Source organism: Lissotriton helveticus, chromosome 5_1, assembly GCF_964261635.1.
Source record: "Lissotriton helveticus chromosome 5_1, aLisHel1.1, whole genome shotgun sequence".
Taxonomy (NCBI): domain Eukaryota; kingdom Metazoa; phylum Chordata; class Amphibia; order Caudata; family Salamandridae; genus Lissotriton; species Lissotriton helveticus.
In genome coordinates, this window is record NC_136065.1 from 50,262,412 (window position 1) to 50,278,205 (window position 15,794).

Below are 15,794 nucleotides of genomic sequence, written 5' to 3' on the forward strand. Positions count from 1 at the left end.
ATTTACCCAACAACTGGTCTTCTTTTTCATAATGAAGAATTTGTTGCCTTTTTTCTCCACCAGAAAAATATATTTGCTCTTGGGGAAATCCTTTCATGTACACAACCCCATGTTTGCCAGAGTTCCAGGACCATTCCCACTTTCCAAAGGGAAGCTCTCACACACCGAAAATAAACAATTGTGAGAACACTTTGACAAATGCTTGTTCTTTTTGCCTAGAGACCACGCATTGTAAAGAGAGTCTGCATAGGTTGAAAGTTATAACTATGATTGATGTAACAATATATAGTTATAATTTTAAAAATTTTGTGTATTTAAATAGGTGCAATAAAACTGTGTCAACAATAGGAGAGACTACTTATTAACCGTGTCCTGATGAAGGTGGTCGTATAAACTGTTTTGTTAACACCGAAACGCTTTGTGTGTTGAGAGTTATATCCAAGGAACTTTCGTGGTCCTACCTAATAACTGAACAGTGGACCTCTAGACATTCTATTGATTCTTGTTGGGATAACTACCCTATGATGTTTTTAATGTTTCACGTGTCATTTGTCTCTCATATATTTTAACAAGGAGAATTTTATTCTATGGTGAACTATTGATAATTAAAAAAAATACATTGTTTTTGTAATAACAGTTATAGGTTCTATATTTGTGTTTTTACAATTGTTTTCTGGGTCAATGTTTGTGATCAATGTGAGGTACTGAAGTGTCTTTATAGTTGGCAGTAGGAATATTGTTGAGTGAAATTCGAGAAAAATATTTCTTTAATCTGGTCCAAGAGAGCTTGCTTTGATTATTACCTGTGATACCCTGTCTCTTGGATAGTGGGGTCACTCCCTGCTTCTCTATATATGGCATGAACAGCAAACAAAAAACAGTACATTATAAAAAAAGATATCGGGTAGTCGGTACTATAGTTGTAGACACTTTTGACAATGTCCATATTGTGTTTTGAAGTTCATAAGAAATTTGTTTCTGTGAATTTTAGTGACTTTTATATTTTTTCAGTTGTTTATTTGCACATTTTACATTCATAGTTCTAACAAAAATATTTTGGAGCCTCATTGGAAAAGAAGTCAACATGTTATGCCCTTTTAGGCACACAGGCCTGAGGCTTTCTCAAGGCTAAAAATCTACTGTCTGTAGGGCTATGGTGTGCTGCATAATTCAGGGTGGAGCCTGGAAAGTTGATTGAGTGTGTTCTGAAATGTACCTTAAAAAATCCATGTATTCCTTCAAATATAAGTACATCAACAATGACCAAAAAGTATTGTGTGCTTTAAAACCCTGAATAATGTCCTTTTTCTCTACAGATATTTGGGAAAGAACGTACGTACCAAAGGTTCACATTTTTAATGATTGAACATAGCCAGGGGCCATAACTCTCTAAAAATATACTTCAGGCAACTGGCATCTAGTCATGGAAGGATTTCCACATTTTAGAGCTTTAGACAAGAAGCAACTAAGGTTCCTGATTATCATGCCACAGAAACTGCTCCCAAGCTTGAAAAAATGAACTGGGATTGATGTTTTGCTGTTAAAGTAACAGCAAAATACCACCTAAAGAGATCATAATTGCTATATTGAGAGAAAGACCTTTTTCTTTTGGGAGAAGGTCTGTGTACCCAAAATCAAATTAATATGAGTTTACTAGAATTTTTTTTATATAAGATCCATCAATTCTTGCTCAATATATAAACTTACCTTTTGCTGCTTTTATTAGTAAATCACCTATCAGAGAATATATAGAGAAGAATAATATAATCTTGTTTTGAGGCTGTGCAATTGATTTCTACATTGCCTATCACTGAAACTATACAAATAAAGGAAAACCCAGAAACGGTTGTATTGGCTATCTGGGAGGGTTTTTAAAAATATTCCAATCACTTTTTGCCAAACAAAATGTCTGAAATGTGAAATTCATAAAATATTTCTGTTCATAAAGCCATATATATTTGACACTTTTCAAACAAACCCATCATGTTTACATTAAGTATATCTTTCTAAAATCCCTCAATCATTGGCATGGTATATTGAAGTATATCATATTAGTTGCCTTGCACTATAGTGGTTAGAAGTCTGTAAAATAGAAGTAAATTCAATTTCAATACAGATTATAAAGAGGTTTCTAAGATATGTATTAAACAATATGTGCAGACTTTATAAACCTTACAGCTATTTTTTAAACACCCTACTGTCATTTTCACATTCTTTCTATTGATATGTCTGCTCTGACAGACAACAATAGGTTATGAATTTCAAAGCGGGCATTTCTGAAGATTTTCTAACTGGCGTCAAAGAGCCTTTTTTGTTTTGTGTTGCTGTGCAGAGTAGGCATTGCCTTACTCACTGGATAGAGGACTTCTGTTGTTGTATATAGGAGACATAGTCTAGCTAATAGTCTCTCTATAGAGCAAAATATAGTTCTCCCCCACTCTTCGTTCAATGCAATATCACATACCTTTGTCCTTCTGGAGAGAGTCTGAAATAGGGACAACAAATGTGTTACTTGTGCAGATTTTATACTCCATTATTCACAATTTCATAGGTAAAATTCCAATAGTTATTTCACACTTGAATATTACGACAACAATGTTTGAGTGTAATTCCCTGAACTCAAGCTATTCACAAACATTGCGGTATGATGTTAAAAATGATGAGATTGAAAACTTCCCACCACAATGAACATTTGACAGGCAGGGTTAAACAGAACAAATGAATCTGCATTTGGAACATTACAAGACCTAAACAGTGTGCACCATCTCAGGGACTGTGAAAGAAAATTGTGTATGTGCGCAAAATCAACTTACATGATGCATGCATAAAATTGCACCTAGTGTAATAAAGTAGGATTTCCACAGGATGTGTTTCTCAAGTAATATTTATTCAGCCCCAACCAACAGTCAGCTGGCAACTGACACATATGGAATTTACAAGACAAGGAACATTGGTGTGACATGGTTCCAAGCTCTAGGTTCCAACATGGAACCAGAACACCCAGGGAGACAGGTCATTACACTTCTACCTCTTAACCACCAAACAGGTTTACATGTCCAGCAATAAAATAGGCAACAGGACAAACAAAGAAGAAACTACCTAGACATAATCACGCAAGTGAAGAGGAGGCCTGCGTACTCTCACACTCTTATGAGAATAATTAGAACCCGGGTCAGGAGCAACAACAAAGTCATCACATTTCCCTTTTCCCCCAAAGTGAGAAACACGACTATTGTTCCAGATACGACCATCCACCGTCTTTACAACATTTTTGAAAATTTTCACAATGGTTCTGGGAACAGAGAACTTCGACCAGTTTTGACAGCCCACAGGAGCCCTGATCTTTACTACCTCCCCCACCATGAATTTAGAATCCTTTGCAGAATTTCTCCTGTCTACATATATTTTCCTTTTCCTTTGTAGATTCAATTCCCTTTCTCTCCATGCACCCAGATCATTATTTTTCACACCCTTCTCTGCAGCCATCCAAGCAGGACATAAACAAGTGTTAGGAGCTCTACCCTTGAAAAGCTCAAATGGAGTTTTTCCTGTAGTTGAGTGGGGAGAGAAACGATATGCTGAAATTCTGTTCTGTAACTCCTTTCTCCAGTCTCCAGTCCAAATTGTTAACCCTTGCCAACTGAATGCTTTCCTTCAAAGTTTTGTTGAGTCTCTCCAAAGCACCATTTGCCTCAGGATGATACAAAGAAATCCTCTTGTGAATAATGCCACACCTACTGAAATACTCCTCAACTTTCCCTGAACAAAATTGAGGCCCATTGTCAGAAAGAATGGAGTTCGGGAAACTCTCGCGTTTAAATACAGACTCTAAAAAAGAAATAACAGACTCACTTGTAATCTCCCTTACCAAAGTAACCTCGACCCACCTAGAATACAAATCCAATAAAACCAACATAAATGGAGTTTGATGCTCACCATGTAAAGGCCCCACAATATCAACTGCAATTTCATCCCAGGGGGACCTAGGTAATCTCCTGCATACCATTGGAGAAGACCTTGTCCTCAAAACTTTATCACTGGCCTGACACGAAGAGCAATCCCTAACGGTGCGTTCCACCAACAAATCAATACCAGGCCATCAGAAGTCCATTCGTATACGTTCTTTCGTTTTTGAGATCCCCAAGTGTCCCTCATGGGACATGTCCACCAAAACACTCCTGACATTAACAGGTGGGACTAGCCTAGTACCTCTCATGAGTAAACCATCCACCACTGCCAACTCATCAGCAATCAAATACCAAGGTTTCTTTAAAGAACGAGACTTTCCAGCTTCCAACAATTTAATGACATCCTTTAAATCTTCATCCTTACTCAGCTCATCTCTCCAAGCATCTTCCTTCACCGCCCCCAAAGTAACGTCACACACCTTTAACTGAGACTCCAAATCGTCAGCCACTGTTTCCTCACCACTCTCTACAACATCCACCAGCCTAGACAAATAATCAGCCGAAACATTAGTTATTCCTGGAATATACTCAAACCTGAACACAAACTCCTGCAAAGAAATTACCCATCTCCTAATTCTCGCTGAGATTGAGTCTAACCCCTTCTTTTCAAACACCTCCTTTAGTGGCTTGTGATCAGATCTTACGGTAAAGGAGGAACCCCAAACAAACTTCCTGAATTTATTCACAGCCCAATATATACCTAGCGCCTCTTTCTCTATGACAGAGTAATTCAACTCCGCCCCCTTCAAGCACCTCGAAGCACAAGCTATTAGGACCTCTTTGCCTCTCCTCACCTGTAACAACAAAGCACCCAGACCCTTACTGCTAGCATCAGTTACAATAAACGTCGGATCCCCTGGAACAAACGCCTGCAAATTTGGTGCATTCCTCAGATCCATCTTCACTTGATCAAACTCTCTGCTACACTCCTCAGACCAATTAAAAACAGAGCCTTTACACATGATTTTCCTAAGATTAACAGTCTTATCTGCGAAATTTCTGACAAACTTATTATAGAACTCTGCCATGCCCAAAAATGATTACACCTCCTCTTTTGAACATGGCTCCTTCAACTTTTCGATTGTTTCAACAAGATCCTTCTTTGGACAAATGCCCTTCCTTGAAATGTGGTGGCCCAAATAATCCAGCTCATTGACACCAAAACTTGCACTTGCTCTGTCGCAGAGTTAATCCAACATCCATCATTTTCTTCAACACCAGACAAACTCTCTCATCATGTTCTTGCTCATTCTTACCAGAGATAAGCACATCGTCCTGGTAACATCTTACCCCCGGTATTCCTTTGAACAGATCTTCCATAATTCTCTGGAATACCGAGGCTGCCGAAACCAGCCCAAAAGGCATTCTTAAAAACTTGAATGCGCCCATTGGTGTGATAAAACTAGTAAGCTCTTGACACTCTTCTTTTAACGGAACCTGGTGATAGGCCGAAGCCATATCCAAGGTGGTAAAATAGCATGCTCCATCTAGTGTAGAAACCAACTCCTCTATGTTTGGCAAAGGGTACTTGTCAACTATAACCTCCTTATTTAAAGCGCGGAGGTCAACATACAGCCGAATCTCATTATTAGGCTTCCTCGCGACCACAATTGGTGCGAGCCATTCAGTAGCTTCTACTGGTTGTATGACCCCAGTTGACAACAACTTTTCAATCTCTTTACCCACAGCATCCTTTACACAAATTGGAATGCGCCTTACTTTAGCAACAACAGGCACCGCACCCAACTTCAGTTTGATGTTGTGATTGTAGCCCTTTATACATCCTGGTTTTTCACTGAACAATTCTTTAAAATTCTTTATGAACTTGTTTTCACCATTGTCTACAGCCTGTACTTGAATAACAGGATGTGCATTGGGATTGAGACTCACACCCAATCTTGCCTGATGAGTCCAACTTAACAAGTTGTCTCCTCTGTTTACCACATACATTTTTGCCTCAGCATACCTCCCTTTATATTCAATGCAGTCAAAAAAGTAACCCATTATTTTATGGGATGGGTTGATAACCTGTTGGTCTAATATCAGGTTTACACAAAGTCTTTTTCTTTCCAATCACATTTTCAAACACTTCGTTAGAAATGAGAGTAACATGTGAGCAAGAATCAAACTTCATCAACACACTTGCTTCCCCAATCAACACAAAATCAGAAGGATGTTCTACCACACCATCATTAATCTGAAAACTAACTAACTTAGTCTCAGTCCTCATATCTCTCCCAACTCTTGTCCTGCAATTTCTACCAATGTGTCCCTTCATACCACACACATTACAATTGAACTTAAGAGCAGGACACTCTCTCGCATTTGCATATGCCCATATTTCCCACATCTATAACAAGTTCCTTGAAAAGGTGTTGTGAATTTTTACCTGACTGTGTTTTAGGAATACCACCTTCAATCTCCCCTTTCAACTTTTCACCCTCGCACACTTCTTTTTTCTTTTTCTCTTCATCTCTCTTTACAGCCTGACACACCACTTCTTGTGTTGAAGAACTACTTGGCTTTTCTTCCTTTTTCTCCTTGCTCAGTTCTCCAACGCATTTTAACATGTGTTCAACCCTTTTTGCAATACCTACCACTTCTTCTAGAGCAGGTTCATCCTTTAGCCACAACTCTTCCCTTATTTTATCACTCACACATCTCAAAACAAACTGATCCCTAATTCGTTCTTCCACCAAACCCCCAAACTTGCAACTAGATGCCAACTTTCTTAGTGCAGTTATGTACTCTTCAACACTCTCTTCCTTGCCCTGCTCTCGTAAGCCAAAATAATACCTTTCCATGATGGTACTCACTTTAGGAAGATAATGTAAATCCAACTGCCTAGCACATACCTCATACTCATTCAACCCTCTTTGTTCTGCTTGTGGGATAACTGGAAGAGTCTCTAAAATCTCCTGGCCTTCTCCGCCTAAACAATGCATCAATAAGGCATGTTTCCTCTCACCACTAAAATTTGCACCACACACCCTTGCGTAATTTTCAAAAATTTTCTTCCATTTTTTTCACCTAATAAGTGGTTCGCCAGGTTCCATTAGAAAGAAAGGGGGTGCAGTTACATTCTGCATCTTGCTGCCCCTATTCCACTTAATATACTCTAATCTTATTCACCTTTGTACTTTTAAAACAATGTTCCACAACCCTTCCCTCTTTAAGGTGTGCCCATCACCGTTGACAGGCTCAAAGATGTCAATGTAGGAATAAAAGAGTCAAGTCCGGTCCTCCTTTCCAGCACCTCACGTCACTACTTCAAGTGTGTGTCACTTACTCTATCAGCTCCTCCGACATCGCTCTTCCTCCCATGCTCACTCGTTTTTTTATGTAGGACAGATCTCTCAGTTCTCCTTTACCACAAGAATTGGTGCTCTTACAATGTCAATGCCAAACTTCCGCCTCACACGTTGCAGTCTTCTCGAAATACAAAAAACGAAAAAAAAACGAGAGAAAAAAATATTCAAGATGGCCGCCACTAATCCTTCACCAACATTCAGTCTTGTTTTCAAAGTGGGTTGAGCTTCTTTTTTTTAATTTTTTTTTAGACCAAGTCAAAATGGCCGCCACGAAACCAAAGCGCTTCTTTCTTTGACAAATCGAGCTTGTTTCCTTTCTCCCGACTCAAAATGGCCGCCAAGAAACAATCGAGTCACTTTCTGTTGCCAATCTCGCTTGTTTTTCTCTTTTTTGAAACGCTCCCATTCAAAGATGTCAGCTAACTTTTCTCCAACCAAAAGGTCTTTTTTCTTAGGGAGATTGCCCACGAAAATCGACGTCACTTTCACACTCCGTTTTTTCTCAATTCCCTTTCAAAAAAACATTGAAAGTGACTACCTTTGCCGATTTTCATCGCGTTTTCGACTTCCTGGACTCTCTTCACCGCGTTTCCTTCGCTGATCCACGGTTGACCCTTGAAGATGTGGATAAATCTCCCTTCATCGAAACAGCAGACATGTGAGTTCTTTTCTTGATATTCAGCTAATCTCCTGTTGTTGAGGCTAGTTTTCACGAGTGGATCCCATCCTCCAACGTCGCCAGTGTAATAATGTAGGATTTCCACAGGATGTGTTTCTCAAGTAATATTTATTCAGCCTCAACCAACAGTCAGCTGGCAACTGACACATATGGAATTTACAAGACAAGGAACATTGGTGTGACATGGTTCCAAGCTCTAGGTTCCAACATGGAACCAGAACACCCAGGGAGACAGGTCATTACACCTAGAAACATATTTTGTACAATATTTTGAAAGATTGCAATAAGAAAAGAGCTATACATGACATAAATAACACACACAATGAAATTCTGATACTTAGAAATAGACCTGGGGGGAGCTCAAGGAGTTCTACTAACAAGAATTCTGTAGAGCGGGCCAAAAACTCAGCGAGATTCTGCGGAATCCAACGTGTGGGCGGAGATGCTCAACAAGCCCATTCATGCTACGTTTTTAACATTTGTATCTCCTAAAGGGGAGTGATTCTGTTACGGACTGAAGAGGCTGGAATCAAAATAACGTCTCTGCAATTAATTTCCTCCCAGACCATGAACTACCACAAACGTAATAGATTACATTAGACGTGTTGCAGTTGGTTAACTCTTCATGTGTGGTAATTCTTCCTCTATATTCAAATTTGTCGCCTTCAATTGAATTCACGCACGAGGTACAATTTCCGCATCAGTGATGCCCTTTAATGGGGGGAAGGGACGAATGCTCTGGATAGAGTGCCTTGGTTTCTTCACTTCGGTGTTTGCTCGCATCAGTTTATCTTTAATATTTTTGGGTAATATATATCAAGCACAATTGCAATTGCAAATGGTGAAATTTGCACTATTTCATTATTTACGATCTCAATATCGTAGTGTGCAATGTAGGGAAGAAAAAACCCACTTGCAAAATCAGGAATCGCAAAATTTGCAATTCCCTATGTGCGCATGCATTTAGAGGATCGCAATTTGCGATTCCCTAAATGCCATTCTAGTAGCTATCGCAAATTGTGATATAACTTTAAGGAATCGCAAATAACCACCAACTTCAAGTTGGTGGTAATTTGCAATTCCCTAGAAAAATACACTTTTTTTATTTTTAGGTCTGGCGTGTGTTGCAGGGCAGAGCCCTGCGCCGCCTCCACGAGAGATTTTGTAGGAGAGGATTTTCAGAAGAGGGCTTTAAGCCTCGCCCCCTCATTTCCATTGGCCGGCGTCACCGTTTATGCTAAATGGTGGGCCTGCCATTGCAAATGAGGGTTTTTGGTTTCCGCCCTTTGGCTTGCGATCAGACTGGGTTCCCTGCTTCACGGCTGTTGTGAAGCACTTTCTCACCTTTAGGGGGCCATGTGTTTAACCCCTCCCACGCTCATGATGAGCTCAGCTCGTCATGAGCACACGAGAACCGTGGCTCATGACGAGCTGAGCTCGTCATGACTGTTAAAACGCTCACACGCGGGGCTATTTCACCTGCTGTGCTGGCCGTTCTAAGGAACGGGCGTGGTCATGATGATCTCAGCTCGTCATGAGCACACGAGAACCGTGGCTCATGACGAGCTGAGCTCGTCATGAGCACTGGGGCGGTGTGCGCCGTCCCCCTCCGCCCAGAGCGGCAAGGGAATGAGCCCCGCAGCCAAGGGGTTAAACACATGGCCCCATAAAGGCAAGAGATCAATGCTTATTTTCTCTCTAGCTGGGTGAGGAAATGGCTCTGATGAACTTTGAACTCCTCAATATAGGGTACATGTACACATCACAACGGAAAAATACATCGATTCATAGGTCCGAGGAGGATCGAGCCCTCAGTCGGAAGAAGCTCTTCTTTTCAAATATGTGTCTTCCAGGCGCCTGAGCATTGCAGGGACGCGCGGAGGTTCAAGAATCATATGCAGATTGGAGAGGGTTCTTGAGATGGTTCTGGATGGGGTCTGGGCCTCTGGAAGTGGAACACCGATAACTACATCTCCGGCTGAACCCACCAAGCTGTCTTAGGCTCAAGGGACCGGTGAAAACTGGCCGTGCGCACTGGTTTTCGCATGATCACGTGACACAATGAGAGAGTGATATAGGCACGCCTGCCTCGGGGGTCAGTCCGCATTGTGGTGTTGTGGGCTCTAGGCACACATACTGCTTAAGGAATGACACAGACACCATGGGTGCGTAATCGCATCCTTTTTAATACTCTTACCATGGCATTTAAAGCTCTTCATGGCACTGGTGCTTTCTATTTAAGGAAAATAATTTACTTCTACCATCCTTCCAGATCCCTACGTTCCGCCTCCTTAGCGTTGGCTACTGTCCCGGCAATCAGACGAGCGCGCATTGGGGGACACTCTTTCAAACTTCTGGCACCCCAATGGTGGAACAAACTGCCTCTGTCTCTGTCTGAGGAAGTTAGATAACCTGCTCTCCTTCAGGAAGGAGCTCAAAACTTGGTTGTTTGGTCAGTAGCTTTCTGCGATTTCTGGTCTTTGTGGCCCGACAGGTCTGACAGCGCCGGGACACTCTGCCCCAGTAGCTGAGCACCCTACAAGACTCCCCCTAACATAACATAACATAACTAGCCAGTGACCAGGGCGGCGATAGGAAGATGCCACCAGATGTCGGGTGATTTCAGGTGAAAAGGTGAAGTTTGTCTCTTCAGCCCTGAGGACCAGGAGGTGTCGACGATGACCAGAAGCTGTATTCGAGATGTACCACAAAGGATCTAGTTGACTGCGGTGTTGGTATCCGGATTGGACCCAACAAGCCTTGGGAAACGCAATCCACGCAAGAGGTCGAGATTGGCTTTGGTGCAGACCAGCAAGGTCTGGGGCGCTTCTCCTTTGCAGGGAAGCTGGAGAAAGCCTGGAGCAACCAAGAAAGCAAAGTAGTTTCAAGATTGGTCTTCCTGGTTATCTCACTAGCCAACGGACTAGGAACTGCGAAGACGCGTCAAGCTAAAATGCACACAGCGGGTCCACGGGACACTCGTGGAGTGTGGGCCTCTGAGCTTCAGTGCAAAAGTAGCTCAGGCGGGGGCTTCAAGCACCCCAATGCACAACTTCGGGATACCTCGGGAAGTAGGCGCAGGTTGCAATATGCTGGTTTTCCTGGAGTTCCGGTCCCACGCCTCTCGTGTCCACCTCAGGTCTCAGCTTTGCTGGGAGCACGCGTGAGAGATGTCTGGAAGTCCATGACCTGATTCTTTGGGATCCAGCAGGAGCCTCGAAAATGCAGACCGGCAAAGATGCAGTTGGTGCCTGTTTGAACAGGGTGGTCACTCCTTGACCACAAGGGAGATGTGTTCTGTCTTCCAGTCGATATTGAATGTCGAAGGTCCAGGATATATGTTGCAGAGTTTCATCCAGGGTAATCTAGAGTCCTGGGGACTGGTGTTCTATACTTATAGCAGGTTTAGGGGTAGGACTAACTCTAAGGTCCCTCCTATGGGTGGACCTGGGGAGGGGGTGGTTACACCCCTTCCCCTTTGTCCAGTTTCATGCCAGAGCTGGGGCTAAGTGCCCTAGCAACCGGTTTGAACTGGGAAATGTATGGAGCACCTTGTGTGCCCCAGGCAGTGTCTGAAAAGCATTCACTGAATGCAACCCACCCTGCCCCAATACACTAAAGCCTGTCTGGGGAGGTGCTAACACCTCTCTGGACAGGAAACCTATTGTCCAGGTCTCCCCTGCCGGAGTTTCGTGCAGGAGGGCAGACTTTTTTGTCTTTGGCAGCAGCATCCATTTTGTGATGCTGAGGCTCTGTTTAACTTTAACCGGGTAAACCAGTAACTACATGGCTTCTCCCTCTAGAAGGGTGAAATGCTATCCCCGCCGCCAGAACTGGCAGGGGGGTAGAATTTCAAAGTGTTTGACACCTTATACGACATGTTTTGATAAAGCCAAACCAAAGTTAGCATTAACCGCAAGGGTTATAATGCACTGAAGAGTATATGGTATGGCTATATCATAGAACAGCTATAAGGAGATGGTTCTGAAAGCTGCAGAGGGGCTCAACTCATGCTAGGGCACCCTCTCACACAAAACCAAGCACTCTGCCTCCAGGATTGTCAAGGCCTGCCATAAGAATGACTTATAGGTTAATATGTGTCTATATGTATATATAGATATAGGTATACTATATCTAAGTAAGGGGTGATTACACCACCTTACCCAGGCTGTAAGTACAGACCTGTAGTGTCAGTTTGGTAGGCTAACCAGGGGTGGCACAATACATGCTGCAGCCCCTGGTAGGCCTAGGGTGCACCTATGCCCTGGGTACCTATGGTACACTATACAGGAGCTCACAAGGGTGACCCAGTAAATAATCAGGTATGTACCTAAAGTACATGGTATCAATTTAGAGAGAGAACAGCCATGCTCTGGGCCTGATTAGCAGGGCCACAGCCACACTAAAGTCGAAAAACCAGAGAATCACAGCAAAAAGTGGGGGTACCCATAGGAAGCAGACCCTACTCTCCTACATACACCTCAAGTTTAAATTTACTCCTGAAGTCTAAGTTTAGACCTGGGTCTAAGGCTTGATTCACAAAGATAACGTTTGACCAAAAGTCTAACTAAGACCATAGGTCTAACTTTGCTACTAGTAACTTTAGTACTAGTTACTAGTTGAAAAGTTACTACTAGTAAGTTTACTTTTAGTTAAGTTACTAGTAGTAACTTACCTTTGTGAATACCGAAAAGTGATAAAGTTAAAATTTTGGTCTAACTTTACCTTTGTGAATCAGGCCGTGATGGTCTCCAGTACTCTATTTGTTACATGTGGACTGTTTGCTTCCCCACTTCTGAAAGGATGGGGTTGATGTACCAGGCTCTGGATGTTGGACTTGAGCAATGAAGGCTGGAGCTTAGGTTGTACTGAACATTCGATGAAGGAGTAGCACCTGAATTACAATTAAATACTGGCAAGAACCAGTGAGCAATAAAAGGTTGGACATAATATGGCTGTGTCTAGGTATTTTAGGCTGTAACTGTAAATACCTGTTTCAGGCATAGAGCGGCTGTATCTGGGCATGTGATTACTGAGTCTCTGGAATATCATGTTGATACCCTAGTTAAAATGTAGGAGTCTTGAAAAATGCATTGTGCCTTACTAACTACTAATATGGCTCTTATTATGCAGTTCTTAATATGTATGTCAATTTCTGTGATAGCAAGCGGCCAAAGGTCACGTGAAGTCATTTTCTGGGATGACTGTGGCCAAAGGTCATATGATGACAATTCCTATGATGTCACTGAAGTCACTGAAGTCAAAGGGCAATATGTCACTTCTGCTACCTCTTGTATTTTGGACAATCAAGGTCTATGATTCTTCCTTTAGCTCTTCCTACAAGCAGATAAGATAATTTTCTGAGCTCAACTAACATTGGGTTTAGATATTACCTGTCACAAGAGGAAGAAAAGAATAAAGGTAAATGAAGGCACTAGTTACATTAAAAAGTATTTACCCAACAACTGGTCTTCTTTTTCATAATGAAGAATTTGTTGCCTTTTTTCTCCACCAGAAAAATATATTTGCTCTTGGGGAAATCCTTTCATGTACACAACCCCGGGTTTGCCAGAGTTCCAACACCATTCCCACTTTCCAAAGGGAAGCTCTCACACACCGAAAATAAACAATTGTGAGAACACTTTGACAAATGCTTGTTCTTTTTGCTTAGAGACCACACATTGTAAAGAGAGTCTGCATAGGTTGAAAGTTGTTTTTTGATCAGATATAACTATGATTGATGTAACAATATATAGTTATAATTTTTAAATTTTTGTGTTTTTAAATAGGTGCAATAAAACTGTGTCAACAATAGGAGTGACTACTTATTAACCGGGTCCTGATGAAGGTGGTCGTATAAACTGTTTTGTTAACACCGAAACGCTTTGTGTGTTGAGAGTTATATCCAAGGAACTTTCGTGGTCCTACCTAATTACTGAACAGTGGACCTCTAGACATTCTATTGATTCTTGTTGGGATAACTACCCTATGATGTTTTTAATGTTTCACATGTCATTTGTCTCTCATATATTTTAACAAGGAGAATTGTATTCTATGATGAACTATTGATAATTAAAAAAAGACATTGTTTTTGTAATAACAGTTATAGGTTCTATATTTGTGTTTTTACAATTGTTTTCTGGGTCAATGTTTGTGATCAATGTGAGGTACTGAAGTGTCTTTATATTTGGCAGTAGGAATATTGTTGAGTGAAATTCGAGAAAAATATTTCTTTAATCTGATCCAAGAGAGCTTGCTTTGATTATTACCTGTGATACCCTGTCTCTTGGATAGTGGGGTCACTCCCTGCTTCTCTATATATGGCATGAACAGCAAACAAAAAACAGTACATTATAAAAAAAAGATATCAGGTAGTCGGTACTATAGTTGTAGACACTTTTGACAATGTCCATATTGTGCTTTGAAGTTAATAAGAAATTTGTTTCTGTGAATTTTAGTGACTTTTATATTTTTTCAGTTGTTTATTTGCACATTTGACATTCATAGTTCTAACAAAAATATTTTGGAGCCTCATGGGAAAAGAAGTCAACATGTTTTGCCCTTTTAGGCACACAGGCCTGAGGCTTTCTCAAGGCTAAAAATCTACTGTCTGTAGGGCTATGGTGTGCTGCATAATTCAGGGTGGAGCCTGGAAAGTTGATTGAGTGTGCTCTGAAATGTACCTTAAAAAATCCATGTATTCCTTCAAATATAAGTACATCAACAATGACCAAAAAGTATTGTGTGCTTTAAAACCCTGAATAATGTCCTTTTTCTCTACAGATATTTGGGTAAGAACGTACGTACCAACAGTTCACATTTTTAATGATTGGACATAGCCAGGGGCCATTGTAGTGTAGCTCCTATTTTCCCAATAGGCTCTGCGCATTGGAATAGTGCCTACAGCAGTAAAGGCCTAGGCCAGACGTTAACTAGGTCTACTACTGTCGATACTAGACTTAATTTTTGGGTTTGCCAGCTAAGCTCAGAGTTCGCTAGAAACTTTCTCGAATGTTCAAGGAAGGATTAACTCCCCTGATTAGACAAGAAGGGATTTAGTTTCTGACAACCATAGAACATGACAACTTTGCTCTCCCCTAATCAAGAGTCAATCTCGAGAGTCGTGTGAGCACAAGGCAATTATTTTACTCAGTCAGTACGTGCATTCTTAGTCTCATCAGAATGTAGAGAAAAGGAAGAGACGGGCGTGTTCAATAAAAGATGTTATTTATTGATCAGTCTCTTTTCTCGTACAAGAGAAATGGATCGATATTATTGCAATACTTATAGTTAAGTAAAGTGCATACATTAGAAGCAATAGTATAAAATAATACTGTAAAAACATTGATATGGTTTCTGAGCCATATGATGTTTAAAATGATTAAAATATATTTACATACACATATACATTTGACTAAACGTACTCAACTGGTGTTTCTAAATACGCCTACCCCGTGTACCTGACCTAAGTCTAATGCGTGGGCGGGAATAGAAAGTTACAGTTTAGTTTAAGTTTGTTTTTGCCAAGTGAATAACTAAAGAATTCTCTAGGAGGGGTTATTCAGTTCTGTACCTGGAATTTAGGATGAATGAGGAATGGTATCTCTTTCTCTGCTCTCGATATTCCAGGCTGCCTGCGAGGGCTGCCCAGAAGCGCCGGTGCTGGGTCTCTCGGCTTGAGATAGCAGCGCGTCTCTCAGCGCGTCAGGAAGGCGGGGCTGCTGCCTGCGGGGTCTGCTTCTGCTCTCGGCTTCGGCAAGTATGGCTGCTCCGTCTTGTCACCACGCGTGTGTTTGCATAGGGCAAGGTCGGCAATATTTATACCTTAAAGGTGCC

The 15,794-nt window shown here is 41.4% G+C and overlaps 1 protein-coding gene and 1 long non-coding RNA gene across 9 annotated transcripts in view; one reads left to right on the plus strand and one right to left on the minus strand.

Annotated features, from left to right (window-relative positions):
- LOC144754124 (uncharacterized) overlaps window positions 1-13,986 on the plus strand; it is a 246,374-nt gene extending 232,388 nt beyond the window's left edge. Inside the window, exon 4 of one of the 2 annotated variants that reach the window (XR_013594667.1) lies at window positions 13,748-13,986. This is a non-coding gene — a long non-coding RNA (uncharacterized LOC144754124). Of the gene's footprint in view, window positions 1-322; window positions 585-13,747 lie in introns of those variants that run through there. The other variant, XR_013594666.1, reaches the window with a different exon arrangement.
- The window catches only part of LOC144754122 (butyrophilin subfamily 3 member A3-like), a 600,119-nt gene that overhangs the window by 118,190 nt on the left and 466,135 nt on the right, over window positions 1-15,794 (minus strand). For 4 of the 7 annotated variants that reach the window (XM_078641696.1, XM_078641691.1, XM_078641689.1 and 1 more), the window contains 2 exons: window positions 2,465-2,485; window positions 1,708-1,734 (listed from right to left, as the gene is read on the minus strand). The exons of 1 other annotated variant lie outside the window; for it this stretch is intronic. In XM_078641696.1, the coding sequence (XP_078497822.1) occupies window positions 1,708-1,734; window positions 2,465-2,485 (48 nt within the window). The remainder of the gene's footprint in view (window positions 1-1,707; window positions 1,735-2,464; window positions 2,486-15,794) is intronic. 2 more of the 7 variants (XM_078641692.1, XM_078641694.1) reach the window with 2 other exon arrangements.